This window comes from Puma concolor, chromosome F2 (genome assembly GCF_028749965.1).
Source record: "Puma concolor isolate L17-30 chromosome F2, mPumCon1.1.hap2, whole genome shotgun sequence".
In the NCBI taxonomy this organism is placed as follows: domain Eukaryota; kingdom Metazoa; phylum Chordata; class Mammalia; order Carnivora; family Felidae; genus Puma; species Puma concolor.
In genome coordinates this window covers 19,711,382-19,732,716 of record NC_141684.1, presented here as the reverse complement: position 1 = coordinate 19,732,716, position 21,335 = coordinate 19,711,382, and the positions used below count along the sequence as shown (strand labels likewise).

General features: G+C 38.4%; 1 protein-coding gene across 5 annotated transcripts in view; it reads left to right on the top strand.

The window, feature by feature from the left end:
- Positions 1-21,335, top strand: part of COL14A1 (collagen type XIV alpha 1 chain) — a 215,351-nt gene that overhangs the window by 96,716 nt on the left and 97,300 nt on the right. For all 5 annotated transcript variants that reach the window (XM_086695199.1, XM_086695201.1, XM_086695198.1 and 2 more), the window contains 5 exons: positions 1,978-2,100; positions 6,027-6,176; positions 8,897-9,013; positions 16,767-16,913; positions 20,784-20,840. In XM_086695199.1, coding sequence (XP_086551325.1) covers positions 1,978-2,100; positions 6,027-6,176; positions 8,897-9,013; positions 16,767-16,913; positions 20,784-20,840 — 594 coding nt within the window. The remainder of the gene's footprint in view (positions 1-1,977; positions 2,101-6,026; positions 6,177-8,896; positions 9,014-16,766; positions 16,914-20,783; positions 20,841-21,335) is intronic.

Sequence of the window (21,335 nt, the reverse complement as noted above, 5' to 3'; positions counted from 1 at the left end):
TTCAAGTAAGTGTACACGTCATTAAATTTCCGTAGCTGCAGCCCCAAGACCTGACTCTGCTCTGCTGAGAAAGTGGATATTATTTCCTTAGTTAACAGTGCTGGCACCTCTCCCTCTTCCTGGTGCCCATGCTGTGAGTGCCTCCACCCAGACTCCCACCAAACTTGCACATTTTGTTACAGATCATCCAGAGTATTAGGAGCCCCGGGATCTGCTACAGTTATTTCCTCTGGGGTCATGTGGAAGGAGGGAGGAAAAGGGGGGGAAGAGCAGAGCAGTGGGAGAACACTGAGCCTTTCTTCCACTCTTACCAGGACGCTGTCATCTTGATCTTGACTTGATCTGCACGTTCAAACTTTGAGCAAACTTTGATATTTTGCTGCTACACAAATATTTGGGAACCAAAGACTTAAAGAACAATTAAAGAAGAAAGTCAAGTAGTAGATAGTATGGAGCACCTATACCGTATGCTTTTGTTTGTCTCAAATCCAGGTTATTAGGAGAAAAAGAAAAAGCAAGCAAGAATGGTTTATTTTTAGTTTTTTAAACACTTTTTTTTAAAGTTCCTTTATTTATTTTGAGAGAGAGAGAGAGAGCAAGAGCGGGGAAGGGGCAGGGAGGGAGAATCCCAAGCAGGCTCTCCACCACCAAGTACAGAACCTGATGTGGGGTCACAGGAACCGCGAGATCATGACCTGAGCTGAAATCAAAAGTCAGACGCTTAACTGGCTGAGCCACCCAGGTGCCCCAAGAATGGGTTCAAATAAGCATAGTGAATTCTGCTCTGCTGAGTTGGTTTGGGATTGTTTTTAACTGTTTAATGTTCCATAAAGTTACCATAAACCCTGTCGCTGTGGGGAGAGGTAGGAAAGGGAGGAAAGGGGGTGATGGGGAGGCCGAGGGGCTCCATGTAACTACTGCTGACCTGGGCTTAAAGATCTCCTTTTAACTTTTACATGTTAGAAATTAGCATAATATGTAAAAGGCTTCCATGATAAACAAATATATACACACACAAAACCCATTTAAAGACTTTTACTCTAGAAATATGACTTAAATCTCATTGCAGAGATACCACCACATGTAACAAAATCTATGTAGTAACATTACTTTGAAGTGTTAGTGGATGGTCTCTTTATTTTATTTTTATTTTTTTTTTTAACGTTTATTTATTTTTGGGACAGAGAGAGACAGAGCATGAACAGGGGAGGGGCAGAGAGAGAGGGAGACACAGAATCGGAAGCAGGCTCCAGGCTCTGAGCCATCAGCCCAGAGCCCGATGCGGGGCTCGAACTCACGAACCGCGAGATCGTGACCTGAGCTGAAGTCGGACGCTTAACCGACTGAGCCACCCAGGCGCCCTGAGGTGTCTTTATTTTAAACAGTGGTCAGCACAACTACATTCTATCAACAATAACAAAAGTGGTAATGATAATATATATCAGTATGCACAATGGTTTACAAAGGTTCTCTATATAAATGGCTTAATGTTGTGATAGAAAATAGGTGAACAATAATATAAAATTTCAAACAATATAGGCAACATGAAGATGAAAGAAAAAAAAAATTACCAGAATCTAACCTCCTAGAATTACCATCGGTACCCTGGTGTGAGCCCCCTCGATATTGCTGTACAAATATACTTTGATAGTGGAACATGGTGTGTAGACAGAAATTTTTGATCAACATGATTCAATCCAACTTTACTCAAAATAAGTTAAAGAAAAAGGAACCGGAACAACCGTGAATGAACAACTGATCTTCAGATGAATGTGTTTCACCAGAAGAGCAGTAATTTCCTGTACATTCCATTTCTAAAACAACCATAGACTCTGCAAAGGTCTCACTGTGTGTTATAATGCATTTTTACTTGTAAATACTTTAACGTTATGGGAAGATAGCTTAGATTTTGTTAACAGCGTAGTTTGTAAAACTAGAAGCCACACCAAATCACTGTTTTTCCTTTTCTCTGCTCAGTGCCACCCTCTGGTCCCCAAAACTTCCGGGTCTCAGAAGAATGGTATAACAGGTTGCGCATTACATGGGATCCCCCGTCTTCCCCCGCAAAGGGCTATAGGATTGTCTACAAACCTGTTAGTGGTAAGTAATGCTTTTAAAAAAAATATTGTTACCGTGATTAGACATCTAAAATGGTTTCTTTTTAAAAAAAATTTTTTTAACGCTTATGTAAACAGAGAGAGAGACAGAGCATGAGTGGGGGAGGGGCAGAGAGAGAGAGGGAATCGCAGAATCCGAAGCAGGCTCCAATCTCTGAGCTGTCAGCACAGAGGCCAAGGCGGGGCTTGAACTCAGGAGCAGTGAGGTCATGACCTGAGCGGAAGTCGGACGCTTAACCGACTGAGCCACCCAGGCGCCCCTGAAATGGTTTCTTTGTTTTAAAGTTTATTATTTATTTTGAGAGAAAAGAAAGTGAGAGCACACGTATGAAGAGGGAAGGGGCAGAGAGAAAGAAAGAATCCCAAGCAGTCTCTGTGCTGTCAGTGCAGAGCCCTACATGGGCTTGACCTCACAGATTGCAAGATCCTGACCTGAGCCTAAATCAAAAGTCATATGCTTACCTGACTGAGCCCCTCAGGTGCACCTAAAATCGATTTCAAGATGTTATTTTTGTTTTGTTTTTCCATCTATCTTTGATTTCATCTTTAGTTTTGAGAAGTGGGAAGAGTCCCACCTTTTATGAAAAAAACTTTTTTTCCTTGTATGATCATTGTTAGGATAGATATTATCAGAACGTTAAAGTTATGACCCCACCTAAAAAATGACTGGGACCCGAAAAACAAATAATCCAGTGAAGAAATGGGCAGAAGACAAGAATAGACACTTCTCTAAGGAAGACATCCAGATGGCCAACAGGCACATGAAAAGATGCTCAACGTCACTCCACATCAGGGAAATACAAATCAAAACCACACTCAGATATCATCTCATACCAGTCAGAGTGGCTAAAATGAACAAATCAGCAGACTATAGATGCTGGAGAGGATGTGGAGAAATGGGAACCCTCTTGCACTGTTGGTGGGAATGCAAACTGGTGCAGCCGCTCTGGAAAACAGTGTGGAGGTTCCTCAAAAAATTAAAAATAGACTTACCCTATGACCCAGCAGTAGCACTGCTAGGAATTTACCGAAGGGATACAGGAGTGCTGACGCATAGGGGCACTTGTATCCCAATGTTTATAGCAGCACTCTCAACAATAGCCAAATTATGGAAAGAGCCTAAATGTCCATCAACTGATGAATGGATAAAGAAATTATGGTTTATATACCCAATGGAGTACTACATGGCAATGAGAAAGAATGAAATCTGGCCTTTTGTAGCAACGTGGATGGAACTGGAGAGTGTGATGCTAAGTGAAATAAGTCATACAGAGAAAGATACCATATGTTTTCACTTTTATGTGGATCCTGAGAAACTTAACAGAAGTCTATGGGGGAGGGGAAGAAAAAAAGAAAAGAAAAAAAAAGAGGTTAGAGTGGGAGAGAGCCAAAGCATAAGAGACTCTTAAAAACTGAGAACAAACTGAGGGTAGATGGGGGGTGGGAGGGAGGGGAGGGTGGGTGATGGGTATTGAGGAGGGCATCTTTTGGGATGAGCACTGGGTGTTGTATGGAAACCAATTTGACAATAAATTTCATATTAAAACAAAACAAAACAAAACAAAACAAAACAAAACAAAACAAAACAAAAAAATGACTGGGCACGTTTATGAGCAGAATACATACTTGTTATGCACCTAACCTAGGCACATCCCAGACAAGGAACCAGCTGAAGGAAACCTTGACTTGGTAGGAGTAGGAAGCTGCCGTGGCTCAGTGGATATATAAACCCTAAACACTTAGAATCTCTAATTTCTAATTCCTCCTCTACCTCTTACTTCTTGGATTAGTAGGAAAAGGTTGACTTACCAACTTCTTAGTCTCTTCATTTTAGAAGCTGTGTTGGGGTATAAAATTCCTCAAAGCCCTGAGGTCATGGTAGTAAAAGGCTTTTCCATTAGCCCCTTAGCCGCCTTGATGAGGAGATCCCTCCCTCCTTACCTGCCACATCTTTACATCCTGAAAACAGGAGAATGGTGCAAACGGGGGCGGTTGTACCCTGGATCCACACGTCTGTGGAGATGAGGCCATGATTGACTTCACCTGTTACAGTATCAGCGCCCGACACTTAGCACTTGTGTGAAGTTTAAACAGGAGACTAAATATAGATACTAGAGGGATTTTGTCCATTTTCTGGACCTGGGCCTTCATACTCTGATTATTCATAAGAAAGATCTTCTCTCCTTATGTTTACTTATTTGGCAAGAAAACGTAAAGAGTATTCTTGGGCCATTAAAAAACTCTTTCTGCCCTCAAAGAGCACATTAGGCTCGATGTGTCCTCTGAGCTGTTGCTCTTGCCTCTGTAACACTTTTCAGCTTTTTTTCTTGTGTCCTATTATCCAGGTCCATACAAGTAAAATACCCGCCCCCCTCCAATTTCTCCGGACAAACATCTCTATGAACCATGAAGGTGAAATAGCAAGAATATACCATGGGTGAATTAGTCTGCTTAAGACTGGTTCTTTAGGATCCATCACAGTTTTTTGGTGTCTTTTCTTTAGGCTCGAGGCATGTGTTAATTTGTAAAACAGCATTGCTGGATTTGTTCTTGGACCATTTTGTAGATGTCTATCAGATTTTCTGAGGGAAAGTAGCTTTGTGTTGAGCCAGTGGTTCTCAATTGATGGAGTTTTGCTGCCCAACAGAGATGTTTTGGGTTGCTACAACTTGGGGGGGTAGGGGGTTGCTATTGGCATCTGGTGGGTACTGTTAAGCGTCCTACGAGTCACAGTACCTGCCCCCCGCTGCCCCAGAGTTAAGAATTATCCAGCCCAAAATGTCAGTAGCACTGAGGCTGAGACATCTTGCTCTAAATCAAGTGGAATGTGGTATGTGGTCATTTGAATGGAGAGTTTGGTTCCTGAGAAAATCTCTATGGAGATAACATGTACGTACAGAAATATATAAATGCATTATTGGAAGGGGGTTCTGAAGTAAAGTCAGAAGTATTTTAGGAACTTGTTATTAACTCAAAACTCTTAAAGAATGAGTACAGATGGGAAAAGGCAGGAGGTAAATAAGTTTGTAGAGGACTTATCCAGGAATGTTTTTAATTCTAAAGACTCCACTGGGCTGAAAAAGAGGTGAAAAATGTAAAGGCTCAACAAAGCTAACTGGTCAAGGGCCTTGGATTAGTAGTAGTGTCATCTGTCTATTCTTAAAAATGCTAGGAGAGGGGCGCCTGGGTGGCTCAGTAGGTTGAGCCTCCAACTCTTGAATTCAGCTCAGGATGTGAGCTCATGGTTTGTGGGATCGAGCCCCGCATCGGTCTGTACACCGACAGCACAGAGCCTGCTTGGGATTCTCTTTCTCCCTCTTTCTCTGCCCTTCTTCCACTCATACTCTTGCGCTCTCTCTCTCTCTCTCTCTCTCTCTCAAAGTAAATAAATAAACTTAAAAAAAATGTTAAGGGGAGGGGATAGAACTAATAATGGCAACATATAGGCTGGACCCCCATGTGGCAAGGTATAGCATAGGGTCTGTGACAAATTCGCTGCTACTGCCACTTGCATGCCTCCTGGAGACAAAGGGTGTCTCAAAGGGGCAATTGAGAATGGCTTCTTTAGTTTGGCAAGTGCCCCAAAGCCTATGACTAGACAGAAGCTCCACTGTGAAGGCCGCACAGTATGGCGGACGGTGGATTGTGAGGTGGACCCGCTTCTTTGAGTAAGCATTAGGGAAAGAACTATATTTGAGAAGGAGTAGATTCCTAAAAAGAGCCCTAGCATAGTAGTCAGGTATGTAAGTTCCAGAGCCACATGGGGCTAGGTTCAAACCCCAGCTCTGCTGTTTATCTTCTGTGTAATTCCGAGCAACTGTAACACAGTCGAATAAGTACAATTCCTGTCAAGAGTGTTTCCATTTTTCCATCTTCTGGTGTAACTGAAATATACTCTTTCTCCCCTAGTTGCTGGCCCAACACTGGAGACGTTTGTGGGATCTGGCATTAACACCATTCTTATCACAAACCTCCTCAGTGGAATGGACTACAACGTGAAAATATTTGCCTCCCAGGCCTCAGGCTTCAGCGACGCTCTGACAGGCGTGGTGAAAACACGTAAGACCGATGTCCCATTGCCTCAACCCCTGCATGTGGTTTTGCTGCTTTGTTTTCACTGTAACTCAACCCCTGCTTTAACTTGGCGGTTGTTTTTTATTTTCCTCAGCATTGCCCTTTCTGGATGGTGTTTCATGGAAAGAAAGGTGTGCTCCTTACTCAGGGCTGTAGTTCAGAGTCCTGGTTGGCAGGCGGAATGTCAGAACCTGGCATGCAAATATACTTGATGGTGGCGGATAGGATTTCCTTCTGGAAAGTCTTTGTTGGCATTTTTCACATTAGGTGAAATTTTCCAACCAGTCTGTAGCGACATGACCAACGCCAGTCAAAGTTGGACCAAAGTTTGGCTTTTCTCAAAGTCTTTGCCCCTCCCCACTTATGTGAACACACACACACACACACACACACACACACACACCCCGTCCATAAAAGATACAAAAAGGACTTCCTTCTGTACCTTTTAAGGGTTTTCACGCAGTCTGCATACCATCTGGGACTTCTCGTTGGCCACGCCATCTGTTTAATATATTTCTTTAAATTGACTTACATTTTTTTACTTAAATACTTTTCAAAACCCACATAATTACTCTAAACAAAAGACCAGGATTTTCAATACACACGAAAGATGATACATAAATGACACAAATAAAAATGGTGTGGCTGTGTGCTAGTTGACATCATCCTTAGTGCTATCAGCTCCACCTGCCCCACACTGGAGAATGATACTTATGGTATAATCAAAAGTAGAAACCTTAAATTTGCTACTTAATAGCTGTGACCTTGAGCAGGTTACTAAACTTCTCTGAGCTCAAGTTCCCTCAACTCTAAAATGAAGACAATATCCTGATTGTGAGGCCTCCAGAAATAATGTGTAAAAATGATCTGCCATATGGCAAGCACTAGTGAATAACCATTATTATTATTGTAATAATTGTGCTTTACACCTTTGGCCCATATGTCATTGTCATCCCTAACCAAATAATTAATCAATGAATGGAACAATCAAGAATGAGGCATATATTAAACCAGACCCCAAGCCACCTCTATTTGGCCACCTAAATTTTAGATAGGTCCAGGCTTTTCATTAGAGGAGGCTTCCTGAACCTTTTTTAATGGAATATCTTAAGACCTTAAAGGCTAGATTACAGAATCAATTTAATCTCAAAAGAAATAGTCTATCTTCAACAGATCTAGGAAGGCCTTGGTCTATGGTTCTGATCTTGTACTTGGCTGGTAAAGTAATGCCATTCTGGGCATTACAGTAACCTCCAAGTGATTTCCCTCTGTTGTTCTATTACAGCAATCCCATTCCTTAGGAGCACCCTAGAATCCCCTGTGCACTTTCCCACTCAGCCTCTCCCCTTCACTAGCTGATTTTAATTTCCTCCTCTAGACTAATTACCCTTTCTGTCTGGGCCACTTTTTCTGTCTCTGTGATTTTTTTTATTGACCTCTCTTCTCCCTGCTCTGTCTTGTTTCCATTTATCTTCCTTTCTTTGCATCTTTCTTTCTTCTGTTCCATCCCTCTTCTCTTCTTCAAGAAGTATGTTGGGTATTCCAAATATATTTTAAAACATTAAGAGCATTGAATTGTTTTATATTCTGTCTTTAAAGGAAAAGTTAGATGGGCTTATTATTTGTTTTCTCTCTTTCTCCCAAGCAAAATAAAAGCCCATACAATGGCAAATAAGTTAATCTAAGGTTTCTTTAAAATTTGGTGTGGTTACATAAATCATTAACAATTTCCTTTTTTTTATGGAACAACAGGGCTCATTTATTTGGCCTTTGGAAAAGAGGTCTTCTCTCTCTGGTCTAACAGAAAAGAACAATGTGAAAATGTAAATTTTGATTAGATAAGATTTTTTTTTTTTACCATTTTTAAAAATAATTTTAAACTATTTTTATTATAAAGGTAGCTAAGAGAGAGCGAAAAGTAAGAAAATGATGTGGATGAAAGTCAGAGGTCATTGGAGAATATACATATTAATTTTTAATTGTGTTCTTTTTGAGTCTAAATGATAAATGCCAGATACTTACTCCTTTGTTGTATTGGAGAAATACTATTTTTATTGCTTCCCAAAATAACCTTTCTGTGAATCATTTTTGTATATCACAGTATTCTAAAATTAATAGGAATCTTTGTGTTTGATTTTTATAATTTTTTATCTGTGTTAAATCTTGCATTTTTTTACATTTTCAAAAATATGTTCATTTCCCTTCAATCATGTTTTGAAGGCCGGTCCTTATGAAACGCCTGTTTGAGTAAGGCTTCCCTTTGTCTATTTTGCTTTCCTTTTTACTTAAGCCAAGGCTATCCTTCAATGGTTGATAAGTGCATATTGTATTTGGTTTTTTGTTATAAAAGTATTATATATTAATTGTGGAATATTTAGAAAGCATAAATAAATAAAGAGAGATTAAAAATCAGATAAAAAAAACAGAATTTCACCATCCATTACATCTGGTCTTTTTTCTGTGACTATTTCCCTTTTTGTTTACAAGTGTAAAACAGACCATATTTATACATGTTTTGCAACTTCTCTCTCAAGTAATAAAATAGTTATCTTTTGTGCACTAATTTATTGTGAGTTCATGGATTTCCCACCACTGGCTATGGGAACTTTGAATTAGAATGTTATTGGGTTAAAGTTAATTTCAGACTTGGGGACATTTGTGGCGTTGTCTGTAGTGTGACATAGGTGTGTTTCTTTTCATTATAGTGTTTTTGGGTGTGACCAATCTTCAAGCAGAGCAGGTTCAAATGACCAGCTTGTGTGCCCTGTGGCAGGTGCATCGCCATGCCACTGCCTACAGAGTGGTCATCGAATCGCTCCAGGGTGAGTGCCACCTATCACGGATGATTTTGTCAAGCGCTCACGTACTTAGTTCTGTGCAAATCTCTGTGGACAACATGCAAGTAACAGACTAGAGCTCTCTTCTTGAGGAGCCAATGTTATATGATGGATCATGCGGGGTATGGAGTCAGAATGGCTAGGTACCGATTATTTAACCTCTCCAAATGATTGTTGTCTTATCTGTTAATGGGTATAACCACAGTGCTGATCTTGTGGCATTCTGGAGGATTACGTGGCGATAACTCCGCGTGCAACATTTGCAACAGTGCTTTGCCCACGTTAACCTCCAGAGAGTGGAGGCTGCTATTGGCAATAGGAGACAAATAGCCATGACTAACGTACGTTAAAATGATATGGTGTTATTATTTTAGTGTTACTCCATGGGGATCTCATTTTGATTTTAATGGTTTTCTTGCTGACTGACTGTCTTTATTTTGGAGGATAAATGGTGAACAATAAACTCTCATTTAAGAGATGGTTTAAGATCTATGCCATCATAGGCAGGTTTTTCAGCATTACTGTTCTCAAGAACATCTAAATTTGGAACTTTGTTTCAAAGTTGAAAAACTAGAAATGTCTGCCTATTTTCATTAAAAATTTGAAGAACAACAACAAAAGGCTGATTCCCAAAAAAGTAAGTTTGTAGGGACTATTATCAGCTTGCATAATATTCAGAAGATGAGATCAAATAATGAAAATTACTTTAATCTGATTTATCAGATTAAATACTGTATTATTGGTGCAAAAGATATATCTTGTTATTTGGGGGAGACTCTAGAAGACGCTGGAGAATTCCAAGTGATTCTTTTAATCTTTCAAAATTGGTAATAAAATTGTTAAAAAATTTTCTTTCTGGACAAATAATCATGGTTTTCCCATGATTATTTCTTATCCATTCTTGTTTAATTGAAAAAAGCAGGCTTTTTTTTTTTTTTTTTTTTTGGCTCAGTCCATTGAGCATCTGACTCTTGATTTCAGCTCAGGTCATGATCCCAGGGTTGTGGGATCAAGCCCCACATTGGGCTCCACTCTGAGCGTGGAACCTGCTTGGGATTCTCTTTCTCCTTCTGTCCCTCACTTGTTTGCATTCTCTCTCCTTAAAAAAAGCAGGAAAGTGGAAAGCACAGGTTAGTAGAGAGGTGAGAGCATTTGGAAATACGCTGAGAATATGAGAATAGAATATGAGTGACACAAAGAGAGACTTCTGCCAACCCCAGCCAAGGCATTGTCTCAATCGACATGCTAAGCCACTAATGCCTTGATTCCCTATGTGTGATACTTCAAGGATCCCTTTAGCCTGGCATGACTAAACATATAGGAGTGGCTTTATGCTGAAATAAACACTGAGTGAGGAAATGTCAGGACAAGTCATATGGATTTTGTGGTTGTATTTAATATGATTTATGAGATGTTTAAGCAGAAGTACATGAAAGGTATGCTACTGTTTGAGAAATGACTACAAAATCTTGAGGAGTCATGTTTCACATATCTTTATAAGACAGGCTAAATCACATTTTCATAGAGAAGGGTTGACATTTAGTGGTATTTATTAAGCTTTAAAAAATTACTAATGATAAAAATCACACTCCTAAACTGCCCCACAATGCTTTTATCCTTTTGTGTCATTTAAGAAGTTGACATGAAGGGACATAGGCTCCTATGGATATTCATTGGCTTTCATAAAAATTTTAGTTATATAGACTGACATAAACATACATTGAAACTGACTTTGTCAATGGAATTAGTAAGCTCTATAAGTATATTTTTTATTTAAATGTTTTCATCTTAGCATATTTGCAAAATAGCACTGGGATTGTCATCAGAGGACATGATAGATGTGTGATAGCATTGATCTGGTAGTCTAAAACCTCACAAAGCTCTTTTTTGAAGCCAAGATCTTTGTTAACAAACAAACAAACAAACAAACAAACAAACAAACAAACAAATGAGTCCACATTTCCTTCTGTCTTCAATTGAAGTTAACTTGTCCTCCCTTGGTATTACCTCCAGGCTGCCAAAAACCTCTTCAACTGAGCCTTACATTCAAGGCTCAATTAAACAAGAATGAGCAAAGTGTTGCTCAATTGGTTTTTCATCAACATTTATAGCTAGGAGATTTATGAGCCCAATTAGCTTACATCTCATTCATCCAGTTGTCTAACTGAAGAATATTAATTAATGGGCAGCAACAGTTTCTAACTGACAGTCTACCTCAAAGAGGAGTGTTGGGAGTGGGGAGGGAGTATGGGGATAGCAGTAGGGAATATGTTTAAATGGTTTAACATATAGTTTATTTAGATCAAGGGATAGTCTTCCTACTTTAGAGTAGGGAAAAATTCAGTTGCATTTCTTTTTTCTTTCTTTCTTTCTTTCTTTCTTTCTTTCTTTCTTTCTTTCTTTCTCTTTCTCTCTCTCTCTAACATTTTTTAACTTCCTTCACCCATTTCTCCTACCCCCCCCAACACCTGCCTCTGGCCACCATGAGTCTGTTCTCTGTATCTAGGAGCTTGATTTGAGGTGGAGTTTGTTTATTTTACAGAGAAATAAAATCATTATCCTGATTGGTGCCTTTGAAGGACTTGTGGTCAGATGCAGATTATTCCATGGGGAGATGAGTTTCAGGGCCCCTCTGTTTTAACTTTGTAGTGTCTCCCATTGGCTACATATGCTACCTGTGCATAATGTTTAGTCCTTCTATCCCAGAGGAGATACTAGAGAGAAATGGGATCTGACTCCTCCATGTGATAGAGAAAAGCTTTATCCCAGAGTGACGTATTTTTTAACATTTCTGATAAATTCTTACTGTTTGACAGGTAATTTTTTCCAGTTTTTTAAAAAATATAATCCCCATGGTCTGGTCACATGCACTTGTATTCTGAGATGAAGTCAGTGGAGAGGCCCTCGGCTTTGACCATAATTGCTGGTCAACTCTCTGGGCTTCAGTTTCTCTAAAATTGAGGCTTTTTTTGAGGCTTTTATCTAAGGTAATACCTACAAATTGCCAAGATTTTTGTGAATAAAGTGGCCAGGCTGTATCATTCAGGTTTGTTTGTAAATGGTAGGGATGCAGATAAAAGGAGCTTAAACAAAAGGGTCAATTTATTGACTACTGAGAAGTTTAGAAGTGTCCGGCACCAGGCACATCTGGATCTAAGTGTTCAAACAATGCCATCAGGATGAAGTCTTGCTCCCTTCTCTTGCTCTGTACTCATCCTCGGCCAGATTCTCTGAGTTGGCCCCAGTCGGATCCAGAATGACACCTCCCAGTTTACAGCTTAACCAGCCTGAGTCAAAAAAGAGCTTTTCTTTCTCAATAATTCCAACAAAAGTCCAGGAACTGAGTCATACTGGCTTGGCTTGGGTCACATGCCCCTAAATCTGTCATTGAGTTCAAGGGCATGAAATAAACTGGTCGGACCTGGTTGCCTCCCACCTCTGTATCTGGAGGGGAGAAGGGTTGTTACTCAGTTTTTTCCCAAATCATGAAGACCAAGAGTGGGGAAAAATAGATTCAAAGAAAGGGAGAATGGTTGCAAGACAGGCAAAAACAACAGATGTCCTCTACCCATTTAATATTATGACATTTTTTTATAGCCAAGAAGGAAAAAAAAGAAAGAAAGAAAGATTACCAGAAGGATGAGGTCCTCTCAGGAGAGACTGAAATAAATCTGTGTTTGAGTCACTCATCCATTTGCCAAATTAAATTGTAGGCTTTTGGTTAATGATAGGACAGACCAAGTCAGAGACTTTTGGTTGGTCTTAGGTAGCTCAGAACTCCAAGAGAGTTTCCGTTAGTTCTGTGGATGCTCTGGAATTCTGTCTGGTTCTCCAAGCTATTTTTGAGTTGACTTGGCATCCAAGGTTGGGTATATCATTTCCCTTTAAGTTCATGTATTTAGATGCCACATGATCCCAAATACTTTATTCCCTTTGTAGTCCCCATAACTTGGTGAATTTCTTGTTAGACTGCTTAAGGAAGATTTCAAAGAATGCTCAACTTGTCTTCTGTCACTGAATGTTGAAATGCCAATTTTGCAGTATCATCAACAGAATTGCAGCGTAGTGGAGAGCCTGCCTTACCAGACACCAGATCCAAAACAAAAGATCGTATGAAACAAAACATAGTCTCAAGATTAAGCTTTTTGAGGCAGTGACATTATGACCATTTTATTTATTTTTCAATGTTTATTTATTTTTGAGAGAGAGAGAGCGAGTGAGCATGCAAGTCGGGGAGGGGCAGCGACAGGAGGACAGAGGATCTCAAGTGGGCCTTTCCCTGGCAGCAGCCAGCCTGAGATGGGGCTCAGACTCAGAAACCACGAGATCATAACCTAAGCCAAAGTCAGACGCTTAACCGACTGAGCTACCCAGGTGCCCCGGCAGTGACATTACGATTGTGTGTCAGGGTATTTGAGAGACCTAGGGATTGGAAGCATTTATGTCATAAAATTCCAGCAGAGTATTCTGGATCCTGGATATTCTTTGCTTGTGCATCTCAGTAACTACTCATAGGACATTTTGGTGAGTCAAGCTGGTGGCATCGTTTTCAGCACAATAACCCAGAGAATGTATTTAGCCATGGTTCATAAGAATGAATGCACAAAGACAGAATTTCTTCTCCTGTTCCAAAAAAATAAATTAACTCCTTGCTTTTGGCACAAAGAGTTGAGGAAATCAGTCATCATTTGATCAGTTTAAATGTTTTCTTTTAAGGCTAAGCCATTAGACCTAAATCACACATGCCAAAAGCAACATGGGTACATCCCCATTCATGTAACCCCTCTTTGTTATTATTGGGAATTAAAGTAATATCATTTCCCAAAATTTTACAGTGCCTGTTCCAGTTTTCCCATGGCTTTGAGATTTTTGTGTTGTTGCTTAACAGTAAAACCAATTTATATTCTATTGTTGAGGGTTGATAAAGTGCATGAACATCCATGAGAAATAGAGATGAGAGAAAAGCACTTTTCTAGAATTGATTCCTGTAGAGTTCCTGGAAGCTTTTATGGAAATGGATAAATATCCATGCCATAAGGGTTTAGAAAATTTTTGTTTTATAGGTGACTCACAAAAGCTTGCAAGAGGCTCCAAAGTTGTGGGTAAGGGTTAGAAAGAAACAGCTCATGTGGGGTCCTGAACCTGGGAACCACAGACTGAATGGGACGGCAACAAAACAGAGTGCGGGGTTTATGAACATTTCCTTACTATCAAATTCCTGTCACAGCAAGATGTAATCTCACAAACACCTGGGAAAATTTTTAAGTCATTTTTAAAATTTTATTTTGAGAGAGACAGAAAAAGAAAGAGAGAGAGAGAGAACCAGCGGGGGAGAAGCAGAGATGGGGGGCTTACAGAGGATCTGAAGCGGTCTCTGTGCTGACAACAGAGAGCCTGATGCAGGGCTCAAACTGTAGATCATGACCTGAGCCAAAGTCAGATGCTTATCCAACTGAGCCAGCCAGGTGCCCCAACAATTTTTTATTTCATCATTTTGTCACATAGATAAGAAAATTTTTGAAGTAGACCTTAAGTCACTCTCAACAAATATATTACTAAAGATTATATGAAGTTCACTTTTGAAACTCCTTTATATTATCAATCATTAGAATAAAAAAATAAATTTCACGTTCCATTTAATAAGTGGCTTTAATTTACTTATAGTTTTAAAAATCTTACTTGTATTTTTCAAAGAAGGATTTTGTCCATGGACAAGTTTTAAATGATATATATCATGTCTGTTCTAGCAAATGTATGTTATAACACATGTATATTTTGTTCCATTATATATTAAATTACAGATTGAAATTTAATAGGTATTATTCTTTCAAAATAGAAAAATTAACATTTTTATATTTTGTATTGTTCTGTTTTTGTTTTCTATATTTTATTTGTATTTAATAAATTTCAATTAACAGTTTGAAGGAGTTCTTTTTTAACCAGCAAATAATATGTGTAATGTGTTTAATCAATGCAGTTTTTTAACACTGGATTTTTAAATTCCTAGAAATAAAGTTATATAAGGCATTAAGTAGATGGATACAACTTATGGGTAAAACTAAGATCAATCTAGATCTTTTTAAATAATTGTTCTTTTCATGGTAGCATCAATTCTTCCTGTTAACCAATTAACTATGTAGTATAAAATAATAAATGCTCTATGCCAATGAAGAAAACCCATTTGAGACTCTTCAGTAATTAAAGCCACCAAGGTAGGCAGCTTTGTCCAATGGAGTGATAAAGCCCCGACTCGTAAGGGGTCCTCATCTGATCTCTGCAAGCTATCATGTTTGCTCATTTCATATGCACTCAGCCTCTCTGAAACTTTTATTTAGAAAAACCATTTAACTTACATTATTTTATGATATATTAATGGAAATTAAAGCAGTGTCCTCTGAGACTGTGATTTAGAGTTCTGAATTTAATTTCAGTTCTGCTACTTAGCCATATGGACTTGATTAAGTTACTAACTTTTCTGGCCTTCGGTTTCTTGTCTCTAGATTGGAGCAATTATAACTATTATAAGGATCAAATGAGCCGATACATGTAAAATCTTTAGGATAGTGCCTGGCACATGGTCAGTGCTCATTAAATGCTGGCTAATATTATCTTTCTGGTTATTGTATCACTAAATACAAAGCACAGAACCTGGCACATAGTAAGCCCTCAGAAAATGATGAGTATAATAAATCCAACTACCCTAGACTCCAGACCCAAGGGCCAGCACTAATTTCTCCAGAAAGGCGAAGCAATCTTGCTGTGAGTATGGGAATAAAGAAAGTAGCCAACAGTTAATCAGGTCTGCTAGGTTCTTTGTGCTTCTGCCATGGTGGAGACAAGAAAGAGAAGGTTCTTTGTGGAGATGGCTGTATACTGCTGTCTTCTTCATAGAACAAAAAGAACTTTGGAACTAGGGCCTTGAGCCACTGAAGTACCATGTTTTACTTACTCAGTTGTGATTTTGAAAGAATAGAAAATGATTTTCAGAGTAGAGGCAGCTTTCTCCAAGCTTCCTAGGAGTCTTTATTGCAGTTGAAAGAAATCATGAGTGTTGGTTAAAAATTAAGGCTGAGAGGTAGGAAATCGGACATTCTGGGGCCTTCCTGGCTGTCTCAGTGACGCTCTAAGCTCTTGCCTGCATTTGTAGCAGTTCTGAAAATAATCTGGACCTGTGGATGAAGTTCCGGAAACCCTGGAGGAACACCTCTTCATCCACAGGCATAAGGATTGCCTAGCATCCTATAATTTCTAACTCCATACCTATATTTTTAGGCCACTGCCAAGAAGGGCATCTTTTTGCATGGTAGTAAGTTGTATGGGGCCAAAAGGATGTATTTTTTTGTCGATTTGTAACTGGTTGACTGTATTCTGGAGAATCATGTTTGTAAAAGAATATTCTAATTTCTAAAAAATATACTCACCTCCACACCAAGAGATCCAAGATATCAATTATGATGTGCACACACAATTATATGCATTAATAATTTTCCATTAAAGGGTTGATCTCTGGAGTCTTTTATTCTCATTTTTTTTAACATAGAAAATGTGATTTTCAATTACAAAAAAATCAGTGGATGTATTAACTCTTTAGGAAAAGATACAGCACCTAAACAAGTGTAATTTGTTCTGAAGTTATCTGATTAGGCCATGCATAGTAAGTGTTTCAGAAGCAAGTTATCTACTGGTAGCTGTTTTTAAAAATTTCATGCATGTACATTTTGTTCTACTTTTATTTTAGATACAAAAAAGCAAGAATCCACTGTGGGCGGAGGGACAACCAGGCATTGCTTCTACGGACTTCAGCCTGATTCAGAATATAAAATCAGTGTTTACACAAAACTTCAGGAGATTGAGGGACCCAGTGTCAGCATAATGGAAAAAACACGTAAGTTAAGTGTGTCCTCTCCTGATCCCTGTCTCTGTGAACAAACAGTATTTTAGGCATCCTGTTTTGATTCAAAAACCTTATTCCATTTAGAAAAATGTTAGCTATTGCTGCCCAGGAATATCTGTAATACAAGTTTTTGGTCCTCTTCTCCAGTCCCATAATTCACCGCATGTGGCCCACTGATGTCATCTGTATGGGTTTTTTCCATCCTCCATATGCTTCACAAGGGACTATAAGGCCATATGATAGCAAAGTGCCTGAAACAATGACCTATATTGTGATCTATATCCATAAGAAACTTTTGTGGTATGTGGAGTGTGAAATGAAGTTTAAGGACCGGGTCCTGACATTCAAACAATGGCATATTACCACAGCTATGAGGTGGGAATGGAGCCAAGATGTTCCAAATGGCTGACCCTCGAGTTATTGCCTACTTAAGAGGCTCTTGCACTTTTTCCAAGTTGGCTGCAGATCTGATGTACTGAAGGGAAAGGCAAAGTATAAAATTAAAACAAAGCACTTTTTACATGTTCTAAAGACCAAGGAGAGTGTCAACTTCTTGGAATGGCTTTTAATAAAGGATTCCTGACGTAAAGGCCACAAACATGAGAATGGTTTTAATTGTAGTGAATTCTGGGAAAACGTTTGTGGGCTAACTCAGTATCTTGAACTTAGGCTTGAAGTCTCTGACGATTTAGATCTGAATAGGTGGAAGGCGATGGGTTTTCTTGGTAGCCCCTCTATCATGTATCTGACATTTGGAAAGTTCTATTGTCTATGTGGTCTGGCATAAGCAGGAAGAAATCATCAACAATGCGTGACCTTCAAATGAAAGCATAATAAATGGAATCATCCATTTTTTTTTTCAAATATAAAGACTTCATTTCATAACTCTAAAATAGAGTTTGCATGTGCACTATATATGCATTTTATATTGCGTATGTAGTTTTGAGGTGTAACCTATATATCATAAAAGTCACCCATTTTAAGTGTACAATTCAGTGATTTTTAGTACATTCCAAGAGTTGTATAGTCAATACTACAATCCAGTTTTAGAACATTTCTGTCCACCCAAAGAGATCTTTCATACCCATTCACAGACAATCCTCTGTGTTTAACCTCAGGCAACTTGCTTTCTTTTCTTACACATTTGCGTTTTCTGGACATTTTATTTAAATGGAAATAAGGAATATGTAGTCTTTTGCATCTGACATCTTTCACTTAGCGTGTGTTTTTGAGGTTTATTCATGTTGTAGGATGTATCAGTAGTATGTTTCTCTTCATTGCTGATTAGAGTTCTGTTTTTTGGATAGAGAGGATCATATAATTTTAAAGTTATTAGGGTCCTGGTAGTGCACAAGATTTAGAGTCAAACAGGCTTGGTTGGACTCTTTCTCACATCTACAGCCTTGGGCATTTGTACATCACTGAGCTTCTCTTTGCTCGGCAGTAAAATTTAATACCTACTATCTCATGTCATATGGTGGTGAAGATCCAAGAGAACCTGTTGAGGAAATTTTCTACCTGTATCTTATTGAACAAGTATTTGTTATCACCATGACTTTCTTCTTAGAAGTCACAAACTGATACTCATGGTTAGATATCACCATCAGATATGTTTTCTCTGAGCCATACTTCCCTGCCCCCCGCCCCCCCCCCCCCAAGCTTTAAAGTATTTGTTGAAGGTTCAAAAGATTTGACAACACATGACAGGCATATATCCTCATGGTGCTAATCTGCTGAGACCAACTGCTGTCTCTTTTTACACAGTAAATGTGCTCTCAAGTTTGCCACTCAATGTTTAGGCTAGTTCTTTGCTCATATTTATTACTTGCACGACCTCTAAAAATTTTTGAGTTTGCGATCCCTGGTCTATTTCAACTCCCCCTAACCCTAACTCCACAACTGTTAACTACGAACCCAGGGTTAATTTGGATAGCTCTGTGTGATGTCAATGTTTTCCTTATATTGGGGATGTCTATCTTCTTGTAGCTTCTACCCACTGGTTCTAGTTCAACCTTTGGAAGCAATGCAGATCAAGACTGCTCTGTCTTCTATGTGACAACCGCTCACGTATTGAAGTCAAGGGCCATCTGTATGCCACATAGAGAATATAAATATGTGTTAATAGTTCGTTGTGGTTCTTCCCACCCAAAAGATTCTTTGGCCAGATGTTCTGCCCAAACATATTGGTCTGTCTGCCATTGCTTCTTATTGATTTGGTTCTTAGGATTTAGAACTTAGGATATGCCTCAATTTTCCACATTAAAGAAGATGGACAATTATAAAGATGACCCATTACTTCCACAGATTTTAAGATAAATAAATCTGGCTATGGAAGCATTTTATGGTGTTTTCAAGAGAACTTTACAATCCTAGTTTTGGTATTAAGATATCTCAATTTGTATTTTATTTTTGAAATGTTTTAGCTCAAAAATTGTCTCTAAAAGATAAAAATGATGTGTGTGTATATATATATATACACATATATATGTGTGTATATATATATATATATATACACATATATACATATATATACACACATATATATACATATATATATGTATATATATATCCATAATAATGCAACAAAGGTATAAAGCACTTTGTTGACCTCCCTCTTTCCCCATTCTTTCTTCCCAGCTTGGTTTCCTTCAAGAAATTCTACCTGATAGATTCTATCCAATCTACATCTATATAGACATATATAGATATATTGATATATATCAGATATATATATATCAGATTTTTTTATGTTTCACAAATGGGATCATACCATGGTATTATATGTCTTGCTTCATTTCACATACTAATTAATCTCAGTTTCCATATCAGTAATATACAGTTATCTCATTTTTTAATGTTGATTTTACTTAAATAATTTCATTTGATTGTCTCTTAGAATTGGAAAAGACCTTAAAATTAAAATTCATCTCTTCCAACCTTCCTGCCAGTGAAGGAATTCTGTTTACAACCATCCTGAAAAATAATCAGTCTGCCTGAACTCTTTCCCACTGTTTGGTGCTTACTATCTCCAGAGTGAATGGCTATGCTTAGTTGAGAGGTTTCCCTCAAATTAAACTAAGATAATAAAAAGACATTTCTCAGTTTTCCTTATACTTTTAATGTCAGATGAGAATAAGAAAAGAATATAGTAACATTTGGGATGTTTACCTAATGATGCCATAATTTTCTTGCCCTTTGCCACATGAACGGCTATGATAGGCACCGCTCTCACTGAACTTTCCTCTGTTCCTTTCGCTAACCACACTTTGCATGTTACATGAACTTCTCGTCCCTCCTCATCCAGGTTAAACTGATGTGGACACACGGTAGTCTCCCAATGTCCTGCCATTTGGTCCTCAGAACTGAAAGTTTTCCAGATTCAGTCTGAGCAGAACAGAGAGCAAATTAGATTCCACTGGGGACCATATCTGGGGGATGCAGGGTGAGAAAGGAGAGAGGGCTATTGAGCGAGGATTGATGGTCAGTCCTTAGTTAGGCAGAATGGAAATGACGTTTATTATATGTGTGAAAGCAGCCAGAGACTAATCTGAAATAGGTTGGCAAGATTCTTGCCTTAAATCAGCATTAGAACCACTTTGTAGTTGACAGTTTGATTGCATTGACTCCTGCTGGGTAACCTGAATTGTGGCAAAATGGTATTTCAAGCTTTCAGTCTGAGTTTTAGGGGATGGAGGGAGCCAGTTTTCACAGGCTGAGGCTGATTTATAGTAGTCGCTAAATTCTCCAAGAAGACAATAGTCAAAATCATTGACTTTCCTGAAGAACTATGACTCCATGACCTCCCTCTCTTCGCCACAGATGTGATGGCTAATTGATGTTCTCTTGCCCTCTCCTTTACAGAATCACTTCCTACTCAACCACCTACTTTTCCTCCGACCATTCCACCAGCAAAAGAAGGTAAAAGAATAATATGATAATGCTGTGATTTTAGGTTTAGGGTTTCTGTTGGGTTTGTTTATTAAACAAACATTAAAAAGTAGAAAAGAGTACAAAGAAGAAAATTAAAAACACAATTTCATATCCCAGAGGTAATTCCTTCGTGCATTTTGGTGTATTTGTGCCCTCTGATTAAGTAAAATTTTCATTTTGAGTATATTTTCAAATAGATTTTGCTCTCATTTCAAAGTTGGAATCTAATCTTGATTTAATTTTTCCTTGGAAACAGAGGACGGGGTTTTCTTTAATAAGCTTATAATTAGCATATCTTGTGATCCTTTTTAGCTTTAAATTCAAACCATAAATTTATAAAATTTTATTAATCTCAGAATTTAAGAGAACAACCACACCAGATCCTGGAGTATTACCTCACCTGGAGATGGTTTATTCTATATTATAAATAGCTTTAAGGGAATAAAGTTGCACTTAATAAAATAAAAACCCAGTGTGTTTTTT